At 43.8% G+C, this 22,360-nt stretch overlaps 1 protein-coding gene across 2 annotated transcripts; it reads right to left on the reverse strand.

The window, feature by feature from the left end:
- Positions 1-336: 336 nt before the first annotated feature.
- Positions 337-18,204, reverse strand: LOC121942302 (axin-2-like). Of its 2 annotated transcripts, none has more exons than XM_042485474.1 (11): positions 17,987-18,204; positions 15,574-16,517; positions 13,099-13,239; positions 9,789-9,891; positions 7,775-7,915; positions 6,608-7,029; positions 6,335-6,484; positions 6,013-6,246; positions 5,750-5,854; positions 4,460-4,585; positions 337-2,047 (listed from the first exon to the last, which is right to left on the reverse strand). In XM_042485474.1, exons 2-11 carry the CDS (start codon positions 16,404-16,406, stop codon positions 1,921-1,923), a joined length of 2,382 nt encoding a protein of 793 aa, XP_042341408.1. In that variant the 5' UTR covers positions 16,407-16,517; positions 17,987-18,204; the 3' UTR covers positions 337-1,920. The 2 variants fall into 2 exon arrangements, with proteins under 2 accessions (XP_042341408.1, XP_042341409.1); XM_042485475.1 differs by lacking the exon at positions 17,987-18,204 and adding an exon at positions 17,396-17,587.
- Between the last annotated feature and the right edge of the window lie 4,156 nt (positions 18,205-22,360).

Raw genomic sequence — 22,360 nt, forward strand, 5'->3', positions numbered from 1 at the left:
TAAACTCCTGTTACCTTTAAATATGTCCTTTCAATGTCAAAAAACACCCTCTGTAACAATATGTACAGTTTCTGTGCAGTATGAACTGACCCTCGTGGAAAAAGATACCTTAAGGGCATTGGAAGTGCAGTGAAAATCAAAATGTTATTCTGGACAATCATTAAAAAAGAAAATCCATACTCAGCCGCTTTCATTTGAAAAATATAAAACTTTAATAAAGGCTACAGCTCTCAATAATTACAATAATTATAGGTCCATGTAAATCTTTAAATGAAACTCTTTATATATTGTATAATTTACAGTTTAGATAGAATGAAACAAAACAATAAAAGGCCGTGGTGTAAAAACAAAACAAAACCAAAAAAACATGATTATAGGATATTATTAAAAGCATAAAAATATCTTTTCAACATAAAACCCTTCTGAAAACCAAGGGATATATATTAAAACCCTGAAACAGGGTAGCACATGGTATGGCATCCATGTAGGCACAGGTGCTGTACTCACAAAACACCAGCGATACTGTGTGTGTGTGTGTGTGCGTGTGTGTGTGTGTGTGTAGTCTATGTGTGCATCACATGTGTCAGTATCCATACTTCAGAATGCATAATTACAATGTATACAGAAACTCTGCTATATACGATGTTACTGTAACAACATTCAAAGGATATTGGAGCCATAATTCTTCACTTTTTTGTGTTTTTTTGTGTTTTTTTGACACGCTAGCTGACTTCCTCTGGAAGTCGTTCTCACTGACCCAAACTTGTTCTTGTTAGCACAAGTTATTTTGGTGTGCAGGCTGTAAACACTGCCATTATTAGATGGTACGGCTTGTGCTCCAGGTCTCCTCTCTGTGTGTATCTGCAACTGTTTTCACCCCCCCCCCGCTTGTGCAATGCCTGGTTTACAAACAAAGGCACAACAAAAAAGATTGAGCTCTGTCGCCGGACTGAGAGAAGAAGAGAGGGAGGGGGAGACCGAGGGAGAGAAAATACTAGTGTGACAAACTTAACATTACAAACTATCAGCAGCATAGAAGACTAGGATTGACCATTAGAATAGAGGAGGGAGAGCGCCTCGGACAACGCCGCCGCTAAGGTTGTTAGCTCGGATCAGACGGGGCTACAAGGCTATGGGAGGTGCTAGGCTAGTGTCACATCCTTTATGTAAAGTAAAAACAAACAAAAACAAAACAACATCACCACAGTATTTTCCCAACATTCAAAGCAGCTTGCCCATTGGCTGGAAACAGGGAGGGGGGAGGGACACAGGTTTAAGAATGGGGAAAAGTTCAGGTTTTTTTAATAAATACTTAATAAAACTTTCAACTCATGACAAAAAGCATCTCTCTTTATAATACATGTATATATACATATATGCATGTATGTATATGCACATGTACAGATGTTTTTGTAACGATGTTGGAGTGTAACGTTAAGAGCAGGTTGGTGGCACTGTGTCTTCAGCACCTGCTGCACTCGGCCAGGCAGCCGGCGTCAACGCATCATCAGTCTCTCATCACATCACAACAGTCATCTACATCTTCAGTGGTTATATTCAACAAGAGGCGGGGTCTCCCCCCCACTGGCCTCCAATCATAATCATCATCATCCTTGTTATTGGTCTTTGAGAGTCTCTCGTGTCGTTCCCTTGTATTAAGGTCTAAGGCTGATTGGTTGATAAAGTCAGGGAGGGGCGGCGCCTCCTCTGCATTCGGCATACTTCATTGGCTCGTCTTCCTTCAATCACTCCTCTTGTGCTGGATATATTAACTCTGTTTAGCTTAATATTAAGAAATAGAAAAAAAGAGTCCAGAGTATTTTTTGTTAATTACAAAGAGTCTCTTGCTCGAGTTTTTTCAGGACAGTTTAGCTTTTGGTTGGGAGATGGGCATTGGTTGGTTGGCAAAAAAAGTGGCTTTTAGTCCATCCTCTCCACCTTGCCCAGGACCTTGCCCTCATACATGGGCAACACGGTGGCGTCCTCCCACACCTCCTCGAACACGGCACCACAATCAAACTCATCGCTGGCTTTCTTGAAGTAGTACCTGAGGAGAAGAGACAAAGAGAGAGGTCCGTGATTAGAAAATGTTGAGCGTAGGTGTGTGTGGAAAAAAACGAAACTCAAACTGACAGAGTGGCAGCAGCAGTGCATCTGATACATTTCATCGTGTTTTAAAACGCTTTGAGGCACCTACACGACTACTTCCATATACATGCTCGCGCACAACTCCCTTTAGTCCAAATCAAACACAAACACACACACTCTGAGAGCCAGAAATGGATCCTGCTCAAAACAACTTAGTCATAGCCTTCAATGCCATCCCTGCACACTTCAAAGGCAGAGGCTGACTCCACATCACACCGCTGCACAAACAGAGCTGAACCCTCCGTTTAAACACTCCCTCTGATAATTCAAGCTGCTGGAAACAGCCGGCAGAGTGTGTGTGCATCCATGTGTGCTGCCCTCCTTATCCACTACTGCCCATTCTACACATGCCGATCTTTCCTGCAAGGTCTTATTAAAGTTGAAGGGTTAATTAGAGGCTGTCTTAAGCAAATCCCCCCCCCCCCCATCTCTTGAGCAGTGCCCCCTCCCTCTGTGTGTCTCTGTGACTTCTAATTGGGCTGGCTGTCAAATGAAGGGCCTTTCTGTCACACAGGCTGGCATTTCAGGTGCCTGAGAGTCTGCAAGCACACTCGCTGCACATGCCCTGTGTTTCTCTCTTGCACACACTCGCCATCGCAGAAACACACACACTTCGGGCAGCTTTCCGATCACCAGCGGAGAACAGAGGGGAAAAAGGGGGAGCAGGAAAGGGAAGAAAGCGGGGGGAAAGGGAGCGTGGGCCTTCCCTGGCTCGGTGAGTGGGTGTGTTGGGTTGGATGTGGGCCGAGCTTGAGGGGCTTTACCCTGAGAAGGGGGGTTGGTGGGGGGGACCACTCAGACAGTCTCCTGGAGGTCACGGGTCACCTAGCTAGCCCACTCTTCTTCTTCTCTCAAGCAGAGATAACTCCCAGGGTTAGCTTGGTCCCAGTGACTGTGAAGTCTCCTGGAGCTCCTAATGATTTCTCCTCTCTACTTTAAACCCAGCAAAAGATCAGCAGGAGGGGATTTAATGATAAGCTTTGTAATGGAAAAATGCCTCATTTTGCCCATGTGTGCCTGCGTTCAGAATACAAAAAAGAAGAAAAAAGGGAGGAGGAGGAAAAAAAAGCTGTTTTATGAGCAATCGCTCAGCTTAGAGTCATTCAAACAACACATGCGAGGAGGGGCCGACAAAAACGTACACTTTTATTTGCCGTGTTGATTGTAATTACACACAAACGAAGGAGGTTGTGTTGCCACAGCTGCGAGACTTTCTGCTCAAGTGTGCAGCGATGTAACGCAGGGCTGGTGACCGCGTTTAATGTTATTTCAAAGTTCTCCTCTGTTGTTGAAGCTTTGCTGGGCAACATTTTGCCTTTTCATCTTCATTAGTAGAAACCAAATCAAATAATTGGCTGGATTTTTTTTTCCAGAATAAAATGCTACATTCTCACTCACAAATAGTTCAAAGTCATCACTTTGTTTCAGAGAGTGAGACAGAGAGAGACAGAAGAAGTCTTTCTATTGGAACATGTTTTATGTGGCAGGATTTTTCTCTCTTCGCAACATCTGGCGCCAATATCGTCTGGCAGTGCTGCGGCGTACTGTTCTCCACTGTACCGCTGCCATGTCCAAATTAACCAACTCCACACATTCTGCTGCCATCAAGCCAGACGCCTCATCCCCACCTCCCCCTGCTCATTCGCTCGCTCAGGAGTTATGGGATAGCAGGGGTGCAATGACTTGTTTTCGGGCCTTCTTTCTCGCCTAACAAGCAGATGTGGTTGTAACCGAATGTTGATGTTATGGGCATGCAGGCTTTGTCTTTTCAGTGGTGTGCTACCTACGCAGGACTGGAAGTTACCTGATGAAGCAAAATGTAATCAAACTAACATTATATTTGAAATTCCTTAATAAGTCAGTGCAGTGTAAAGGAATTCCCCGTCATCATGTGACTGTGTTTTTGCTGCTAGCCAGCTATCAGTCATTAAAGAAGGTGTTTGCAGCGTTTGATTTTAATGCCTGATGCAATAGTGTAGAGGAGGAATTCGAAGGCCTCGCAATGGTCTTTGTGCACAAAATAAAATGGCCCAGTCTTCAAAGCCATATCTATTAAGGCTGCCTTACCATGGAAATCAGTACCAGATGTGGGAAAAAATCCCCCCCCCCTTTCTGTAAGCTCTGAATACAGTGGATCAGCCCAGTTTCTTTTCAACTATCGGGCTCCAGTATTTCACACTCCCACTCAGCAGACATACAATAACAATCGACATACATGCACACATAGCTAACCCCACTGCAGCTCTGACACCAGTCAAACAGGTGGGAACAAACATCTGTGCTGTGATTTGTGTGCTGGTGTTGTACTTACCGGTAGTTGCCTTTCTTGCTGAGCTGTTCCTTGAAGTGTCCCAGGGTGAGGCAGTGGGTCTTCATCATGCTGCGATAAGGAATCTCCTCACCACAGAAGAAGTAGGTGACCACCAGCTCCTTCGACCTGACAATGCCAAATGAAAACAGTTTTGAACAGCTGCACATGTAGCAAAAGCAGTCTGATTGTTGAATGTAGACAAAGAATCTTTGGAGTATAATTAGTTAAGGATGCCAACAGACAGCTGGCTCACCCAAGGGTCAACCAATTAAAACTAAAAGAGGGCCTCACTGTCAGGTGGCTATAGCCTCACATCAAACACAAGACCCATTCAACAACAAATGTACGAAGGGGGCCGATACATTTGAGTTTCCGGGGGGCTACTTAACACGTCTTTGTTGGGCTCCAGTGGTGAGTGTGTGTGTTGGGAGACGGGTGGGTAGTTAGGATTCCGTATTAAAGTATGTTTAATCTTAAATGATTAAAAAGCGAGAGAAGAGGAGTTCAAAGACGAAGCTATGCTGACTCACAACATCCCTCTTTGAAGGGAAGAGCGAGAAAATCTGAGGACGATGGTGAAAACACAAGCTTGGAGAGAGAGAGGGAAGGCACCACAAGTGTCCAAGTGTATGAGAAATTAAATCTGAGGAGCGAGAAAGCAACTGGGAAAGAAATGAAGAAAAGCTAGGCTACAGAGACAAAGACAAGATTATGTCATACTGTAATGTTGACACGCACAGTTAAGTTACACTACAGTTATAGCTAGATTAGGCCCTTTAATTAGATTACTGTCCTTGTCCCGACTCCACCATGGTAGGTGGGGATATGCCCCATTTCCGCTAGTTACTACTAGAACCTCTTCCTGTTGACCTATAATGTCACACATCAAACAAGTTAGCAAGTGGCAAACGGGTTGCATGTTGAACGGTGACAACATCTTCTTCTTTTGTTTTTCCCAACTTTCTTCTATGCATTTATGCTGTTTAATTTCCGGGTCAAACCCCGGCCCCAGGTCTATGGAGCATGTTCAGAGTGCCTAGGCCAGTTCAGGTCCAATTGAGGTATTTACATACAGGAAGAATTTGGCCCCCAACCTCTTATCTAGGTGTGTTATTTTGACTTTGACAATTCAATTTAGCGTGATTTCAGTTGGACTAAAACGTTAACATGTATTTTATGAGTTATAGTTTTTTAGTTTTAGTCGAACTAACACAATAATTTGACTCTTTCTAACATCATGTAAACATACTATTAGATTCAAAAGGAGCATAGTGAAGAAAGGAGACATACTCGTCTGCTTGTAGTCCAGGGCTCGCTAACGGACTGCCTCCAGTGGGGAAGGCAGCTACTGGATGGCCCCTGTCTCTCTGAAGGCTGTTGGCTGCTGCTGAATGCCTGTTGAAATCACAGAGAGTTGTTAAGATCACATCAGTATCAAGAAAAACCACTGGACACCATTTACAGTATTTTCTAATGTGGTCAATGAAAAGACTGAATGTGATTGGTGGTTTAGATTTTATGTGTTAATGTGTGTCCACGCTGAGTTTGCTTACCTTTGTTTGGGTGGCTTGGAGACCTCCTCTAGTCTGCGGCAGGCCTCCTCTAGCTGTGCCAAGGTGTTGGGAGGGGGCAGGGGTGGCATGGCTGGGTCTTGGATGAATGGGTGGCCTGGGTGGTGGCTGCGGAGGTGAGTCCCACTGCCAATGCCGCCTCCACCCCAGGAGGAGTGAGTCCGAACCGGCAGAGTCTTAGAGTCGAGCGGGTTGGACTTCTTTAGGCCTTGAGTGCTGTCAGAATAAATATACAACATGAGCTGGGATCTGGAGATTCAAGTGTTGTGTGATAGAAGTAATGCTGAGGCTGACAGGCTCTAACCTGTGTGGCTTGTGCTTGCCCTGCCTCTCACTCTCTAGGATCCACTGCCAAACATTCTGAGAGCGGTCGGTGGCATCTAGGGGAAGGTGTGGGGACGACACGTCCTCATCTGAAGCCTTGACTGGCCGTCTGGAAAAAGTGCTGCAGCGACTGAAGGGAGAACGAGAGCCAAGTTAGGACCAGCGACAGCAAAAACTGAAGAAATCTAAGGTACCCAGGCTAATGTACGCTGCTTACTGACAGCTAGCTTCAGCAGAGTCATGTTGCACTTACGCAGGGGTGAAGTCGGAATAATTGGCGCCCCCTGGAGGGCAGAGGCACTGCACGCGCTGAGCCGCCTCAGCCTCGATCTGCTCCTTGGTCTTGGGCCCAGCGTGGTGATGGTGAATGTAGTGGTGGTGGATGTGCTTTGTGGACTGCCTGCCTGTCATTAGCACTTTGGGGGCCCCGGGATAAGCACCAAAGAAGGGCCCGTGGCTGGCAGACACCATAGGACCTGTCCGATCCGGGGACCGTGAGCGTGGCGAGTGTCTGACCACGCCTGGTGACTGGCAGCCAGGTGTCTTCAGGACACGTGATAGGTGCTCGTCCAGGATGGCTTGGGGGTCTTCCTCGCATTGGCTGCCAGATGGGAGCAGAGGGTGATGGAGGGAGGTACTGCTGGTGAGGTCGCCACTCTCCTCCCTTTCCTCCTCCTGGACACACAAAGAAAAAAAAGTTTAAGGCAATTGACAAAACATTCATCCACAGTCACATGAGGGAAAGGCAGCGAGCAGAGGAATTTATGTCTCAACTTACACCAACTTATATCTATCGTCCTCTGAAGTCAGTGAGAGCAAACGCCTGGATAACTTGATTTGAGTTTCCTTTTTGCTGCACTGTTATCTTCACTAACAGGCTTTGGGTGCGCTTCATCTATAATGCAGAGTGTGCCTGTGCTTCACAAAGAGACTGGCACTACACATACTCAGCAAACGTGCCACTGGAGAGTAGCTAAGTGCTAACTATTTGAAGGAGCTTCAAGTGTGTCTAGAAACATAAGTTTGAAAGTTCCTCCAGATGAAGTAGTGGAGGACAGAGAGGGAAAGGGAAGAAGAAGCTAAACCAAAACAGACTTTCAAATCCCTTGGTCTTTTCCCCTGTTCTTCGACATGCTGAAGCTGGCAGAAAGCCTTTTGTAGTGCAATATGGAACCATCGTCCCCAGTTAACTTGGATACAGGTTTGAATTTCTGAGCAGCAGCCATGCTTAATGTAGGTAAGAAGAGGTTTATGTGGGGGCACCCGGTAGCTCACCTGGTAGAACAGGTGCCCTATGTGCAAAGGCCTATTTCTGCATGTCTTCCCCTCTATCTCCCCCTGTCACACTATAGCTGCCTTGTCAATTAAAGGCAAAAAGCCCCAACATACTCCTAAAATGGAGGTTTATGAGCATCTGTACCTCCTGGATCTGCTGTAGCCTCTCCTCCAATGAGCTCATAGTGTCCTGCTCTCGCTTCAGTTTCTCCAGCCGCGATATTAGCTGAGCAGCAAAGGCAGAGGGCTCGACAGGGGTCATCTCCTTAGGCAGCCGATGTGTCCTCTGCAGGGGAAACAGAACAGAAGGAAGGACACTTTAGTGAGTGAGAGTGTTACCGCATAGTGTTTCTGACAGATGCAATATGTTGCATTAATCCACTGCCCTTGCCCTAATCCTATCTTGTTCCAAAAAAGCCAGCTACTATTCCAAAAAGCCTAATCCAGATGCCCTTGCCCTAAAGCTAACCTGAACCTTCTCCGTCGCCCATCCCTCCCCACATCTTCTTATGCCCAGTGCCCTTGGCAGTGCCAGGCTTCTGGGTGAGGGGGAGAGAAGGGGGTAGCGATGGCGGGGTAGCAGTTGGTCTCGCTCGGAGGGGAGGCCCCCTGCCTGCACCCTCTGTAGCCCGACCAAGCCATCAGCTAGGCTGCCTCTGAAGTCAGCACACTTCAAAGGGCCCTTGTCAAACATCAAACGCACACTAGGGTGGGAGGGACACGCAGCTTTAAATCTCCGAATAAAAGCCAGATATCGACAGAGAAGAGAGAGTGAGGAGAGGAGAGGGGAAGGAAAAAGAGAAGAGGGGGACAAAATTAACAGCATAAAAAAAGAGGGAGAGGACTGAGATGTGTGTTAGGGAAGTGGCAATGGTGGCAGAGAGAGACAGAGAAGGAGGGAAAAGAGGGAGGGAGAGGATAGAGGAGTCAAATACTGGGAAGATCTGAGGGGAAGTAGTAATTTATTTCCCGGCTGCATGCAGGGCAGCTCAGAGGTACTCTAGTCACATTATCCTCCTTTTTCTTTAACTATATGCACCGGCTTCTCTCTCTCCCTTTCTCACTTTTTTTTGTTATTTGGCACACTGGCTTTCTTGATTTTGACTCTTTTTTTGTTGTTCCTCTCATCTCTTTGTAGACACGATGAAGGGAAGAAGAAGAAAGGCAAGCAGAGCTGCTGGCAAAGGAGCGCCAGCCCTGCACGGGGCCCCCGCTGCCTGGGGCTGGTGCATCATGGGAGACAGAGCCATCTCCAAATCAGGAGGGAGACATTAAAGGAGTGCAAGTGGGAAAGGAAAAGAGAGAGAGAGATTGAGAGAGAGAAAAGACAGAGAGGGAAAAAAGGTGGAACAGACAACACTGTCAACTGCATACACACAATGCACAACTCCTCCACATACACATACCTGTGTTTGGATATAAAGACAAAAGAATTTCTTTTTCCTTGCCTCAAACAGACCCAACTCCTAACCTTTGTCAATCTGTTCTAACCAAGTTCCTTAAACCTGATCACAACAACTCCAGCAGGTCAACAAAATCTTCAATTCAAAGCACATGCACAGTGTGACCCAAATACTACTGGGAGCTGATACCAGGGCACTGAGGTAGTATGGAATAGTAATGTGCCTCCTATCCTTCTGCTGGGATATAAACTGTAGTTTTAGTAATCATTTAGCCAGTCCAAGGAGGTTAAATCATTACCATTAACACCACTGCGATGACTATAAGCTATGCTATAAGCTATGCTATAACCAAGCTATCAATGATGCACACAACATAAGATGCTTTGTGACATACTACACTCACGGAGACTGAATACAAAGATGACAACACAAGTTTATATTTACAGCCCTAGAGAAGCTACTGGGGTGGGGGTGGGGGGGGGGGGGTGTGAAATAGCAGAGGAAGAAGTGAAGTGGTATGCAAATCCTGCCTTTCATTTACCCCGACTTTTATATGAAAACGAGCCGGGGAATGAATGAAATATAGTATTCTGTAACAACATGAGCTCTGAAAAAAATACAATAAAATAAAATAAAGCACAACTCCTCGAGGGAATCAGGACCCAGTTGTCTGTCAGCATGTAAAAGTTTGAGTTTAACAGATTACAAAAAAAGGAAACACTGACAGGAAGTATAACTTAAGAAAGTAGGACTTACAGGAAAATGGGGTAGCGTTATCTGGCCATTGATCTTGACACTGCGATGGATCTCTCGCTGGAGTTGCTTCTTGGTGCCCAGCTTATACGGAGGGATTCCATCTCTGTAAAAAACAAAGATATCACATGTTTACATTATATGGAAAATAATTTAAAAGTATTACATTTAAAAGTCATTGGATCTATTGTAGCCATCTGGTGGATGCTATTTCTAGCAGGGTTCATACACATTTTCACCAATACATTTCCATGACTTCAAAGCAAATTTTGAAAACCATAAATTCTCTGAAATTACTATTAATTTTCCTTATCCATTCTTTTTAGTTGCAGATTTTTCAAGACAAAACATAGGTGATTTTTTTCTTTTTTGAAATGAAATGTTTGACAATTTTTGAAGATAAAATTTTGGCTTTTTTTTTTCTTTATTTTTTAAAATTTTTTTAAGAAAACTTGCCTTTGGAAGAGTTAAAAAAAATTATCAAAAATGATCAAAAACTGTAAAAACATAAACTCATTAGATTTTCAAATTTCCATTGGTCATTGAACACATAATGTGTTATAATACAGGTTTGTGAAACAAAATTCCATTACTTTTCCAAAACTTTCAGGGTATATCTAGTTTTCCAACTTCTCTAGGCCTGGAAATTGCTATTTGCAAATTCCATTACTTTTCCAGGTTTTTCCATGCCCATATGAACCCTGTTTTAATCATTTACTGCAACTCATCATGCAGGTCACAATGCCTCCACCCTCAACTGTTGGTACATTAGCGCCATTAACCAATCTTTGTGGAGAAGGAGCCCTTAAGAGGCAGTTTATCATTGAAGTGACCGACACAACACCACCCAGTAACCACCCAGCAGGCACATTACAGCTAAATCAAAAGGCCGGGGAGCCCTTGAAGCCAGGGCAACAAAAACACACATAACAAAACACACCAGGACAATGGTAGAGATATGCTAAACATCCCTCTGTGGGCTTCAAAGAAGAGCCCTGCTGATAAGATTACATCAGTCCTTGTCAACTCTGACACTGGTTGTTTAAAAAGCAGATGAATTAGGGCTATCCTCAGTAGCTGGTTAGAGTCGGAAACTACAACAAGGCGAGCAAGCACTGCTTAAGTGCTGCTGGCTTTGTAGCTCTGATATATTAATATGAAAATGGAGATGGAGCTAGGAATACCAGTAGTCTCCGGACAATTAAGCATTTGTTCTGGGAATCTTATTCTCCATTTTTCATTCTGTGTCTGCTAGCTTTTCCAGTCAGCTGCCACTTAAGCTGGGCCAATTATCTTGGCCGTTTTGGCTGCTCAGAAGTGTCTGACCTAGCCCAAACGCTACTTTTTCTGCTGCCTCTTTGAAATCTCACACTCAAGCACATATGCACCCGCTGCCATCTTCGTTTGGCAAGCGCTGTGCTGTGAGCCTCTGATCTCAGCAACATCAAAAGGCTGGTTTGTAAGATAAGGTAATGTTTGAAGTTGGTGCAGCAGCATTCCCCAGCGTCCAAGTAAATCCATAAATAAGATATAAGCAAAAAGAGAAAAAAATCCCCCCCACCCCACCCCTGCTTCCACCCCCCCTTCCCAAATCCTCCTCTTCTTGTTCTTTATCTGGGAAATGAGATTCAAATTTGCAGTGTGCCTTTTAACCACTGTAAAGGGACACACTAATCAAATTGTTCCCTCGAATGAGAGGAGAAGAAGCTGCGTTTTTATTCAAATCAGTTTGGGGTGCAGAGACACGAGAAGGACAGGACAGATCGCTGTGTCAAAGACCTTGGTGAGAACTATTCAAAGTATATGACTTTGACGCACAACAATGAATCCATCTTTATTTTCCTTAACAATTTCTGCAAGTCACATCTCAGTGTGACATTGCCAAGAAGAATCATAAAATGGAGCCAAGCTGCCGATATCACCCGAGTTGCAGCAAGCTTCTTGTAAGTGAGGGCCTACTACCAAAATCAATGCTTCACAAACTGTACCCTTGAGACTACAAGCCATCATCCCTCAAGGCGCAGGAAGAAACACAGGAAACTCTTCAAAAGTAAAACTCAACAGCCCAGAGGTACTTGTGCGCCAATAAGAACCCCAAACTTAGCGGCAAATCATCGTTCCCACACAAAGTTGGCAACTTCTCGATCGCTAACTATGTTTTTATCAATCAAAACTGTCTCCACCCTGGTGTACCATGTGACCGCCTGGAGCTTTGTCCAGGTTGGCGAAGAGAAAACAGCCATGGACTCTTTTATGGTTTCATGGGCCCTTACTTTATGGGGATCTCCTATTCAGTTGTGCAAGTCATTTTCAAAGCAGCCAGCCACCCTCTTATCCCCCTAAGCTCCCCTCACCTAACAATAGGCTGAAAGCGATTCAGTTAAGCCCTTTATACTCCATGCACTTTATTTTCTCACTCCCTTGCACTTCGAGCCTAACCACTCCTGCTGTTGGCTCTGGAGGGTGGAGGAGAGGAGCTTGTGGAGGGGTTGGGTGGGTGGGTGAGGTGAGGTGATTTTTTTGGGGGTGCCCTAGTCTGGCCAGGGGGAGTTCCTCATGCCTTGTCCAAAGGTCTAGAAATGAGTAACCCCTGTGAAAGCCTCACAGACACATGATCTCAGCACGCTGCAGAGGCCAGTGGCAGGAAACCGACCCACCATGTGAGTAAGCCTCCTTTCATTTGGTGCCAACATTTTTCAATGAGTTTGTCTTGAGGCCCGAATGGCCATTTCCCTCCCCCTCTCCTCCAGCTCTTCAAAGGGAAAAAGCGATTAGATAATATGAAAAAAACAAGTCTGTTGTGGCAGAAGGGTGGGTGGGATGGATACATTTCAACTTTGAGGAAAATGAGGCAACGCCCCCACCCACATCAAGACGTTCTCTTCTTCTTTTTTTGCCCTTTTCTCCAGCCTGCAACGCATCAGAGTAAACTTCAAAAGGTCCTCAGACATAATGACTTTCCCAGAGTTATCTCCCTGAAGGCCAAAGTCACAACTACACATTAATAGAATTACCTGGAGTCAATCACAGTGGATAATTATTATACATTACAGACCATTATTTCACAACAGTGCAGTCCGCTGGCCTCCAGAAAAGCTGTTGGACTCCAAGGCCAAATACTTTTCTTCACACTCTGAGACTTTTTCCTGGAAAGGTGTTGACTGAACCCTGGTCCAGGCACATTTAGAATTTTTGGAAACAAAAAAAGTAACTTGTCCCGGGTCAGCTGAATGGAAGTGAGGCTTTAGCACATTATCTGGGCTGAAAAGAAAAGGACCAATCAACTCCTTGACTTCAGTAAAAAACCACTTACACGCTACTGTCCGTCATGGACATGGAATCATCTGTTGTGGCATCGCTTGAGATCTCGCTGTCATTGGCACTGGTGGCGGGGGCAAAAATGTAGCCGGAGTTGACAAAGTAAGGACTGGCGGGGTCTCCTCGACGGTGGGACCTGCATAAGACAGAGGACAAAAATGCCATGTTTTAATGCAGCGTCCTCCTTAGTTGTGGTGTAAGGTGAAGACAGTGTAGAGATGGGTTTAATTTACATGCTCTGAGTTTCTTCTGTTAACAATTTTATAAAAATTCAAAAGCAAATGTGATAGGTTAGTTTGTTTTATTCACATTTTCTTTAGATTCCTGTAACTCAAGTCTCTCTCATGAGACTTTGAAAGGAATGTAGTAACAAGATCAGAGATGGAGGTATGGGTTGTCTTTTATTTTGACTCAGCCCTCCTGAGCATATAGGAGGTGTGTGTTTGAGGGGGTGATGGTTGGAGTGGTTGAAGTGAGCAGCCTTTCTGTGTGTAAATGATCAACAGCGTTTCTCTTCTTTTCCTCTCCTCTGCTATCTCCACACCCTTCTGTTTGAAGCCAGGCCTATACTCCTGCACTTTTCCACTCTGAAACTCCACTCTCTCCTTCCTTGGAGTATTTTCTCCCCCATGCTCTCCCACTCCCTTTCTCTCTCTCTCTATCATCCAGTCTGGGGCCCCTCCTTTACCCATTCTCCCCTGCTTTCCTTTCTAAAGTCTCTCTCTCTGTCTTTCTCCTCTCTCCTGCTGTGTTGCATTCCTGTTTCAGTAGTGAAGGGGGTGGACAAGGAAGAGGGAGGGAAGAAGAGGAAGGGGGAACTTGGGCTTTAGAGAGAGAGTGAGAGAGAGAAAGGGGGAAGGAGGGCCCCTTTCTTTATGAGAATGCCTTCTGCCGGGAGTGCTGAGAGGAGAACCCCAGCATGACTAAAGCCGTAGGCCCCAAGCACAAACCTGACCTTTGGAAGGTCCGCGCAAAGAGTCAGGTATTTAGCACAGCTGGGCTCTCTGCACCCCCCGCTCTCTTTCTCCATCTCTTTTCTTTCCTTCATGATCCCCCCCTTCCTGTCTTTCCCCCTTCCCCTCCTCTTGTCTCTCCCTGTCTCTCTCCAAAGCATGCTTACTCTCTGTCAGACACACTTTTTTTTCAAAAAGGAGAGATAAAAGTGCTGGATAGAAAAGAAAGAGGAAGTAAAAACACTGAGACACACTCAATCTGTGGCAAAGAGGCGGTTGAAGCTGCGGAGCTGAGCTGAGGATGTTTTGTTGTTATGTTTATCTATCACTTTGGAGTTGAGTATATGAGGTTTCTAGAAAAAAAGAAGGGAAAAAGGAATCTGTGCAGTGGCAAAATTAGTTCCACATGTTTGAGATGGAAATTGGTTGACCTAAAGAGATGGTGAGGGGCAGGGGGAGAGCGCGTTTGACGGAAGGGAGAAAGAGGGGGCTCCCTCCCTCCTGCTTTTCTTTTAGTGAAAAACAAGAATGCAGGGGATCACACCAGGAAACCAGGAGATGGCTACATGTCAACAAACCTTGTGCTTATTGGTTACTGCCTCTACACGGGCATTGTTTAATTGCTAGTACCACTAAATGTTTCGCTTACTTGAGAATGAAAGTAGGGATTATCTATAAACTGCACTTTAAAAAAAAAAAAAAAAACACTATCAAAACATTGTCCAACCTCTAAGCAACAATTGTGTCCAGATGTGAGGACAAAGTACTGTAGTTGAGTGAAAAACTTTGAAAGTGCCCTTTGATGAGGACTCATGCATAAAATCCAGTTTTTGAGAATGTTCCTGGCTTGAAGAGATTTCAGCTGTTGAACAATGTGTGGGACGAGTTAAGATAAAAGCCCAAACGCTTTCCACAAACACTTCTTGCTTTCATCTCTGACCAACAGAGCAATGTCTTTGCTTGGAACAAGACTGACAGCTTAAGTTCTCTTAGCATTTCTTTGAGTTGTGGAGATTTTCTGACAGTGTACAATAAGTATATAGCTTAAAGTTGAATAATGACAAAATACAGCATAACTTTACAACAGCATCATATTGTTTCATGTATCAGACATGAGGCTTGGTGTCTGATTTTGTGCCTGAACCGAAGGAAGGGTTTCAAAGCACAGGAAACTTGAGCAAGCCAGCAGAGGGCTGCCTGCAAGACACCATTTACTTAAAAGGAAGGCTCAGATCCATTGATGTTTTGTACCCACCCCGCCCCTCCAACCCCTTGACTAACTGCAAGGCAGGAGGGCACAAATATACAGGCATGTTCCTCTGAGACTCTTTGATCAAGTGCCTTTATCTCTGTCTTCGGCATTTGAGAAATAACTGCCAACTGCCACATATTCACTGTAGTTAAACTAATGAAAGAATGGTGATTCCAAGGAGAGTAAGCAACACTAAAAGAAATAAAAGCACTAAGATGTAACAACACATGCATGCATGCATACTGTGAGTGAGCGCTTCTCTTACCTGCAACTATTCTCCAGCACTTCAGCTGCTGTCCGGATGGTAGCAGTAGCCCTCAGGGTTTTCGCAGACAGTCCAACCACAGACCCTAACGTTTTTGCCTTCAGGTCATTACAACTCCACTCCTCTTCCTCTATGAGAGGTGGAAGGTATCCACACATGAGCTTGAGGCTCCCGAGACTACCATGGTTCATGTACGCCGCATTTTCACAGCCGGTGCGCACGTATTCGAGGTATATGTCAGAGGTCAGAAACATCTGGTATGCATTCTCTTCCATGTTGGACTGAATTTCCGTCTGTGCCTGGTCAAACATGGCAGAGTCTATTTGTTGTTTCTTAATACTATCCCTTATGAAGATCTTGGTGGCAGGTTTCAGTTGCTTGGCTACGATGCTGTTGTTCTCGATGTACCGCTTAAAAATAACTTTGGCAACTCGCAAGGTTTTGGTATCCTTTAAGTCCATTTGCCTGAAGCCATTGCAGGCGAACCAAAAGTCCAAAGTGTCCACGCAATTCTCCCGCTCCAAAAAGGTCCTGAAGAGGTGAGCGCCGTCTTGGTCGCCCAGGAGAAAATGCAGAGACTTTGTCCACCGGATTAAAGGCGAGTCCGGGGACGCGCTGCCCTCTGGCTCCCCGAGTCCATCCTCGTTCCTCCGCGGTGTGGAGCCGGGAGGCGCGGCGGTGGCGGGGGTATCTTTAACCTTACTCTGGGCTCTCATTTTGCCAGATCTGCTGGGGTTGTAGCATGACGCCTCTCCCTCCTCCCCCGGTACCGGAGGACGAGGAGCATCTTCTCGGAAGCTACTGCTGATGTGCTCCGTAAGCGCCCTGCTCATGGCTCCAGCTCCGGTTGCCGTGTGAGAGTGCCGTTGTGCCTCTGCTGAGCTCCAGCCTAATCCTCCTCACTCTCTAAAAGCAGCGGGGGAGCTTCTCAGCTCCTCTTCACTCTGAAACACAAAGTATTGATCTAATCAAAGCCAGATCCTGCTGAACTTCAAAGAAAGACATCAAGTAAACAGTCCCTTTCAAAAAGCCTCGCCGGGTTCACAGAGAAAGGAAATATGAAAGGCTCGTTTCGTTTCATTTATCTATTTATAATCTAAATGAGAGATCAACTGCAGCCTACATTCTCTACGTGCATTGATCTGTCACATCAAAAACCATTTTACAAGAGTAATCATCTCATACAGCCTCAGTCTTCACCGAAACCGTATTCTCACAACTGTGGCTTACACGTGTTTTCCTAACGAGTCCATGTCACAGGCTTCAACTCCAATTAATTCCCAATCTGTTTCGGACGACCGTACCCTACCCCTGTCTGCATCACATATACACAGACTCTTTTCCTCTCGGAGCTTGTCCTCACCATCCCAGAAATACACAGACAAGTGGAAATGCATCTGATCTGCACCACAATGACCTTAAACGTTGTAATGTACGCAGGGTAAAAAGCCCCGCGGGAAAAGACAATCTCTCACGCGTAAATGTAAGCGATCAATCGCCTTAATATCTGCCCCCCAGAATGCTATTACAGGACAATATCAAAGCTACAACCCGGGTAATGTGTCTCAACTATCAGCACGACAGAAAGATCCAGATTTGGAGAACCAGAAGCAGAATGATTTTGACCGGAGCGTCAGCGCCAAATCCAAGGAGATTTGCAAACGATGCGCCGTAAAAACATCATAAAATATGTGGTTTGCTGTTACAAACGCTACATAATAATTCGTACAGTCTCAACAGGCATTGTATCTCTGCATCAGAATATAACCGACTCTATAATGCAGGGGATGAAGGCTAAATAAACGTGCGTAAAACAACATACCATCGCAGAGATGTTCCAACCGGAGTAAAACCCGTCAAAAGTTGAACTATTACTCCATTTATAGCAGTGCCGTATACAGTCCAAAACTCTCCAAAGCAGTAATCCAGCACAAAAAGCGACCACGGACTATTTAGAGCCTGTGCCGTGCCACATGTGTCTTATCTCACTGCAAAACAAGCGCTGTAGCTTGATGTCCCCTGTCCCATTCAACAACTGACCTAAGAGCAGGCAGGCTCAGTCCCTATGTAGATCACTGAGGGTGTCAAAATCTGGAGGAGGTAAGAAAGGAGGTGGAGGGGGCGGTTGAAGAATACATCCCACTTTTTTTCCCCAGCTAGAAGACGCACCACCCGACAAATATTCGGTTTTTATCTGGGCTACACATTCATGCGCGCGCACACATACATACATACATACATACACGCACACACACACACACACACTCACACACATAAGCTTCTTATCTATCTCACCGTATTTCTCGCCCACAAACAAGAAACATAGCCCGCATTTCTCAACTTCAAAGCTCAGCAGCAGCACATCAAAGCGGCCGAGAGAGGGGGCCTGTGGAACAGCTTTCCGACAACTTACCATCCGTGTACCCGAGTAGCCTCCCTTTTCCAAAGTAAAGTAGTCCAACAACAGGCTCTGCTACAACCGCTTCGCCGCTGTTCTCTGTCCTGTAATGTCCTACCACATTGGACAATTTGAATGCAGCCAAGAATAAAGGAGAGAAGCGTTTTGCCCTCGACTTTTCTCCCCAGGTAGTGTTTCAAGAAGTCATGGCAGGCGGTAGAAAGTCCTCCAGGCTGTTTCTAAACCAACTGGGCTGAAGGTTTAACTGTGGACTTCAAAGTAACGAACCGCTGGCCTGGTCCCGAAAGATACATAAAAACACAGCGTCTCATCTTCGCAGCGACCAATGAAATAAAACAAAATAAAACGAACGAGAACAAAGACAAATCAATAGAATCGACTAAAAATTGCAGAATATTTTCCGCTTAACAGTCTGTCGTCGCAAGCGCGAGTGTTTCGACGTCCATTGGCGCTTAATAAACTTTTCTAGACGGAGAAAAAGGATTTACATGTATGCCAGGACCTTATCAAAGACAGGCAATCTCGAGCCAACTCCCCGAGGCTTTGGAGCGTCAGAAGTAAGTGATCTGCCGCGCCAATAGTATTATTCTTACAGTCCGTCTGTTACTATACAAAGTTTCAACAGCAACACAAAGCAAACAAAAGCGATACTTTAGTTGCCTGTGGCCTCTTCACGTGACAGGAGGGAGTTTGGTGTGTTCACCTAGCACAAGAGAAGCCATTATATTAGTTAATACAAAACTTTGACAGTTTATTGTCATAACATTTGCATTTATATCTGATAAGTGTACTGTAAAAAAAAAAAAAAAAAAAATCTGGGTAAGAGATTGCCCTGAAAAATGTTAAATAAAAAGTAAACATTAATTGAGATTCATAGTTATATTTACTGTTTATGTTGCATTTACTTAAGTGTTTAGTTATATCTACTTAGTTTGGTGAAGTTGCTGCAACTTGAAAATGACAAGTATAATTATACCAATCTTTCTAACTTCAGTAAATCAAGTATATTGTGCTATATACCTTAATTCTGCTGGTTGTAAACTAATCCATTATATTTGTGTATTCCTAAACATGCTAACAAAAAAGAACATGCAAATTTAACGGCATCATTGGCAAAATCCTGTTTTTAATGACCAAGTTAAATTAGATTTATTTGCTTTCCTGAAGCTGCAAACCCGTAAAAAGAATAAGGTAATTCCACGTGGCATTTTTAAGTTGCAACAACTTCACAAAATTAAGTAAATACAGTTAAATTGCAAGTATACACTAAATTAAGCTTTCTAGTTATAATCACTTTTTCAAGGCAATTGGTTTCCAAGAATATTTTAAGTAAAATCAACTTGTCAGATTTTACAGGACAGCAATATATTTTCTTATTTGTATATTGGTCTACGGTGTTTAGGGAGTTTGGGCATATTATCCTCATATAGTTCAGTAATATTACACCTTAGTTACAGAATTACCAGAGCAGAGGGAGTGACAGTAAAGAATTTGCGGTTAAATATAATTGTACAATGTCCACAATGACTTAAAATATATTCTTTAAAATATAGCACTGATTTGATAATCCTATAGAGTGTAACTGTCAAATAATTTACATATTAGTCACAGGCTTTTAGCCACAAAGATGTCAACCTAACACACTTGCCAGTTCCACATTCAGGGAAAATGGCACAGCATGACATTTTGATTGAAATTGGACAGAGAGCAAAGGCAAGAGCTGTTCTCTAGTCTTTTAATTCACATGACTTCCCTAATGTCATTGTGACAGAATCTTAAAGAGTGGGTTAGACAGTGATCCAATCCCATGGTACTTCAAAGGCTATATTGTCCCTTTGATGTTGAAAATCAACTTTAAAGGAGAATATAATTATATAAGTCAGACGATTCAAATTCACAAAACTCTCATGATGGTACAGGACAAGAAAACTAATGAAATACAACTTTTCAGAGTTCCACAAGTGGTGATTAATTCATGCTGAGTTGTACATAGAGAAATAAGCATGCTGTGAAGCAGTTTCCATGTGGATTTATAGTTGTGTGTAAATCTCTCTCCATTTGTCCAGATCTTTACTCTCGGCCACATGGTATTAAGGTGACTTGAAATCTCATCCAATCACATCCAGCATGACCCTTTTTACCCTGCCTGTTCAAGGTGGGAATATCACAAAGTTATGCCACCTAGCCAAACTGTATTTGAGGTATTGCAGAATAGGGGAAGAGTTGCCTGGGGTAGCAGTTGGAACGTCAGGTTGCATTCGGCTGCGTTATCAGCTGACGCCACCCATCTGCATATCATACTGCTGCATTAGGTGCTGTATGGCCAACAGGGGACGTATCATAACACATTGCCACTTGGCGGTGTATCATACCAGTGCAAAAGGTGGCTTTTGGTGTTGGTATCTTACACCGCAATCACTAACAAAGCAGCGGTATTTGACAATTTGAAATGAGAACAGGCTGGATGGGACCATGGGCAGGATGGGTGTGGCATTTTGACAGTGTTATGCACGAGACAGACTGCGGAGCATTTAAAAAGCAGCTAACAGCAGGTAGTGGCTAACTCAAAGTAGAACAGCAGCCGAAAATGTCTGCGTATTGGGAAAACAATGAGATTTGGGAGTTCCTTACCCTCAGAGAAGAGGGAGAGAACAGCTGTTATATAAAAAGACAGTAAATAACTGTCTGTCACACTAGAGGCTGATGATGTTGTGTTAAACATCACACCAGTCAAGCCTCTTTTGATTCCGTGATGTTGGCATGCTGTCTAAAATCATGCATTGGAGTGGCATGATGTTGCTGTCATTTGTATAAAAAGGCAAAGAAGCTATAAAGAAAGCACTTCATGTGGCCCTATAACATGATCTCTGTAAAAAGGGCTACTGTCGATTGCTGGTTAATAATATTCAATGACCATAGACACTTATTATTTTTAATGTAGATGTAGTACATTCTCACAGCATCCTTGAGCAATATAGGTCACAATTTTTCAACTGCTACCCACAACATTATAGTTCTGTTAATGTTTTTGAGTAATTTTAACATTTTAACATTACAAATATGCACAATAGTGAGGCTTTCTTGTTTTCTCATTGAAGCACAGGCGTCTACTTGATTACATTGACATCCTGCCAAGCACTTCCTGCATGCTGTGAGCTTGTCTGAGGATTGAGTCCGGCTTATTTCAAATGTAATCTTTTAAAAAATTTTCACTGCAAGGTGTTATCACAAAGCCATATGATAGCAGACAGTCTGGTCTCTTTGTGTGTCCGTCTGTCTTTGTTTGTGTGCACGTGTGTGTTACAGTGTGAATATGGAGAGGTCATTCATAGCCACTGTTTATACTGGAGAGCCGTGTAAAACAAACATTTCTGACACAAATCCAAACAGTCCAGCATCAAAAATGCACAAATAAGCTTCCTACACATCGCAATGGGAAGTGCCCGCTATCTGTGAGACGGAACACAAAATCACAAAATGGGTCAGCAGCGTTGGCATCATGATGTTGAAGGGGCACTTGGCAGATCAGCGAGGCCCAAATTAAAGCCATGAAATATGTAGCCATACTGTTATCTGAAGGCTAACTTCTTTAAAGTCTGCTTTGAAAGGAGAATTGAGATATAGAAGGGTTATAAAATGTAATTTTTGAAGTGCAGGACAATCTTAAAAGTGGGATATTTTGCATTCGGGATAAGATGTTATCTTCATTCAAATTAAATTAGGCCGCACATATCACTGCAAAAGAAAAAAGAAGTCCGCAGACAGTTTAATTTTTGCTGACAGGCTGGAAGCTTAGTTCATGCTTTGCTCAGTCTGCTTTTAATGACATGTGAAGATCAGGCTATTCAAATGTTTAGGATGTGTTTTGTTAACTGTTTGAAGCCTGAGCAAATTGCCTCTCTTTCTTTCAAAAACATGGGAGGAAAGCAATGAGCAATAACTAATTACTTGCAATTTTTGGAACATTTGGAACAAGTCGCTCATTGACTTTTTCCCCATGTTTAGAAAGAAATTACACTAATTCACTCTGTGTTCGGAGGATTAAATACTTATATAAGACTTAATAAGTTTTGGATGCGTTATATTCACGTAAACTGGGCTTGATTGTCATTGCACCTTCTGTATATACTTTTTTGTGTTCTTTATATTCTATTTTTCATTTGATATTTTTATATTGCTTTTATATTTTGTATCTTATATGTTATTCTATTTACAGTTACTAAATTTTTTATTTTTCCTCCATGTTAAATGTTTTGCACCAAAACACCAACTCAGATTCCTTGTATGTGTAAATGTACATGGCAATAAAACCTGATTGTGATTCTGATAAAAGGTGTGCGAAAGCAGTACAAGAAAAGTGATGTCACG

The sequence above is a fragment of the Plectropomus leopardus genome, chromosome 4, assembly GCF_008729295.1.
Source record: "Plectropomus leopardus isolate mb chromosome 4, YSFRI_Pleo_2.0, whole genome shotgun sequence".
In the NCBI taxonomy this organism is placed as follows: Eukaryota; Metazoa; Chordata; class Actinopteri; order Perciformes; family Serranidae; genus Plectropomus; species Plectropomus leopardus.